Below are 3207 nucleotides of genomic sequence, written 5' to 3'. Positions count from 1 at the left end.
ATTAATATTAAAAACAATGTCTAGACCATAAACAATGATAAATCAACAATAAAAGAGTCTTGTAACATGATAGTTGAGAAATCAGAAACAGTATTGAAGATTTCTATAACTGGCAATGCTGAAAATAGGTTAGTGAGCTTTTTGGATATTTGAATCTTACACTTTAAATGACAGATCCAATACATGTCAAATTATTGTGCAGAAGATACTAGTTTATATTTTATTGTTAGAGTCATTAATATGACAAATAGTTTTCCCTTTTATGACATCTTATCAAGCTACATTCTGGCACATCTTTTTTTTTTTAAATTTTTTTTCCAGTTTTACTAATAACTTTATTTAAATAAGACACAGGAACTTCTATACCGAAAAAACACAAAACAAAAGCCACACATTTCCTTGTGTAAAGCCATATTGTATGGTAACTCCAATACTGTTCAGCACAGTGGCTAGAATTAAACAGTACAACTATATACAAAATTTAAACAATTTCTGACAAATTTCTACAGCTGGATGTAGGATACATTTGAGCTCAACAACTTCTGGGAAGTTTACGTGGCAAAGCATACGCTTTAACACATTTGGTTCAAAACTTTAATATATGCTAAGAACAAATGTACAACACAATTAATATTTAGTTTCTCATGAGAAAATAAAAGCACATGTCACTATAAATATCGTACATCAGATTTTATCACCAAAAAACCATCCAGTCCATCTTTCAGAAATTGATATTGATACACTATTGCATCATATTTGGACAAAAGCAGAGCGTAGGATCAACACATTATGTAATGCTAAACCAGATATCAGAAGTTAATGGAGCTCATATTTATCTTACAGAACTAATAATTTTCTCCCTTTAACCATAATCTACAAAATATAGTATTTTCATCAAGGCCTGAGATTATTAGGGTTAAAGGTGTCTGCTGCTGAAGAGATTGTTTTAAAAGGTTCCCCTGTGAAAATGGCAAAAGTAAACTGAGTCCTTTTCCATGACAGTCTCCTACAATATAACACTGACTAATTTTAAAGGAGCCAGAATGCACCTTTAGGAGAGAATATTACTGCAAACTTTGGTGGAAAGAAGATAATTGGGATCATGACAAAATAATACACAGAATACATACATACGCAAACATATACATATATATATATATATATATATAATTTCTTAAAAAAAAATCAATGGTGTTGCTTTCTTCTCTATCACCTATTCCTTCTTCAACTTCCTTAGAAAATAAAACAAAGAAACCCCAAGGAATGACTGAAGGGAACTGAAACATTCCTGTGACTGTAAGCACCTTATTCCCCTAATTCTTAAGAAAACAGTGCCATATACTGTAGGTACAGATGAAACAACTCTATGCTTTACTGAACTATAAGCAATGGAATAAAAATACAAAAACTTCCCTTTGCTTTTGGAGACTTTGTGCTGCAGAAAACAAAGTCTGAGAGTTGGGCTCTTCCACTGACCAACTGGGATTATCTAGGGCTCTCATCACACAACTTCGTTGAGAATTCAGGTCGAGTCTGCAAGTGCAAGGCGATTTACTTGGGTTTTTGCTTTACTTTGCACATCTGAAATACTAACAGAACCATCCATGATACTGTGAGGAGAGGCTTGAAGAGACAGCTGCAAACTACTGCTTTTCTAAGTCACCAAACAACCAGCTTTCTGTGCTGCACTGCTTCTGAGACCCACACATTCTCTCTCCACATGAATGCAACTCATGCACCTCAACTGCTGGAGGAAAATAAGAACCAAAAAGTGTGACATTTGTAAACCCTCAAGTTAAAGAACTTCCAAGAGAAAAACTGAACATTAATAATGCCTTTAGCTAAAACAGCACTTTGTGACTTTGCTGGCCAATATAAACAAAAAAATCTCACCCATCCCTTGTGAGAGTTCACTTTTTTTTGCAATTAAACCTAGACTTTCTTGTTAAATTCCAACATGCACAATTGGAATGTTTATGTACAGCCTGGTACTGGAGACACTTCATTTGCAACATTGTAACAGTCAGGAACTGAGCAACACCTGAATTTGTTTAAAAAAAAAAAAAAAAGCCACATGTACACATGTTGAAACAGTGAATTCAACAGTTGTGTTTTACTTGTAACCGCAGGACAAAAGTGATGTCAGTCACCACAGATTTGCTGGTTCTCCTCATGTTCACCCATGTCCAGGATTATTGTTCTCCTAGGGTTGAATGCACTTCTTATTCGAAGAATGTGGAATGTAATGAGGAAAGGGAAATGCATAAAATAAGGAAAGGCAAAAGAGTGATGTTCCCTCTAGCTTTTTAGCTGTGAAATATTTAATATCCCAATATGATATACATTCCAAGTTACCTGAGTTTAGGCTTCAACTGAAGTACCTGAAGCTAGGCCATAGGGTGGGCACTGTGCAACTGTTGTGGCCATTTACTTCTTTATTTTTTTGCATTGTATGTATTATAGAAGTTAGAAACAAACACCTGGATCAATTGTAAACATAATCCTGAAGTACAGTATTTTTCATAGGACAAAGCACAGCAAGACATTTTCTATTTAGACAGGCAACTTTTTGATATAGAGCTTATTTATACTGAAGAATTTGGAACAAAACACAGGACACAGTACTAATCTGTCAAACATACTATGAAATGCATAGTCTCCACTTAAAACGCTGAATGACACACACATTTTGCAAGCAGTCCTGCTTTCCACAAAAACTGCTGAATAGGAGTTCCGTCCCTGCCAAGATCAGTGTTAAGAGATACTTTCTGATGCTGATAAGTATTCTGTTGGTGGTGGTGGTGTTCTGAAAGTTTGTCACTCCATGCAGAAAAGCTGTCTGAGGTCTAGTTCCTAATCCGTGAAGGTAGGGTAGAGGCCAGCTCCCCCTCGGTTTTAGATGATCACATAGTTCTGAGCAGAGATGTGCTCCTCACCCTGCAGGTCCTGCAGGAGCTGCTGCTGCTGGGATGGCTGTTGGACGGAGGCCTCCATGGTGCCCACCGAGATGGTGTCATTGGAAAGAGACGTAAAGGAAACCCGGGAGGAGAGCTGCTCCACGGTCAGAGTGGCCAAGGCTGAGCTCTGGCCTGAATTAGGAGAGTTCTTGAGCATCAGGTCGGAGGCAGGTAAGAGAGGGCCTGGAAGTTTTACAGGACAGAAAGCTGATCCGGTGGGGATGAAATTAACCTTGTTTTTGTCAGGACA

The 3207-nt window shown here is 37.1% G+C and overlaps 1 protein-coding gene across 1 annotated transcript; it reads right to left on the bottom strand.

Annotated features, from left to right (window-relative positions):
* Window positions 1-2393: 2393 nt before the first annotated feature.
* LOC132008986 (glucocorticoid-induced transcript 1 protein-like) lies at window positions 2394-3204 on the bottom strand (the record flags this gene model as incomplete). The annotated part of the gene is made up of 1 exon (XM_059387433.1): window positions 2394-3204. A coding segment is annotated over one exon (309 nt), but the record flags the coding sequence as incomplete, so codon positions are not given.
* Window positions 3205-3207: the final 3 nt, after the last annotated feature.

The sequence above is a fragment of the Mustela nigripes genome, unplaced genomic scaffold (assembly GCF_022355385.1).
Source record: "Mustela nigripes isolate SB6536 unplaced genomic scaffold, MUSNIG.SB6536 HiC_scaffold_2807, whole genome shotgun sequence".
In the NCBI taxonomy this organism is placed as follows: domain Eukaryota; kingdom Metazoa; phylum Chordata; class Mammalia; order Carnivora; family Mustelidae; genus Mustela; species Mustela nigripes.
This window is presented reverse-complemented; position numbering and strand designations above follow the sequence as displayed.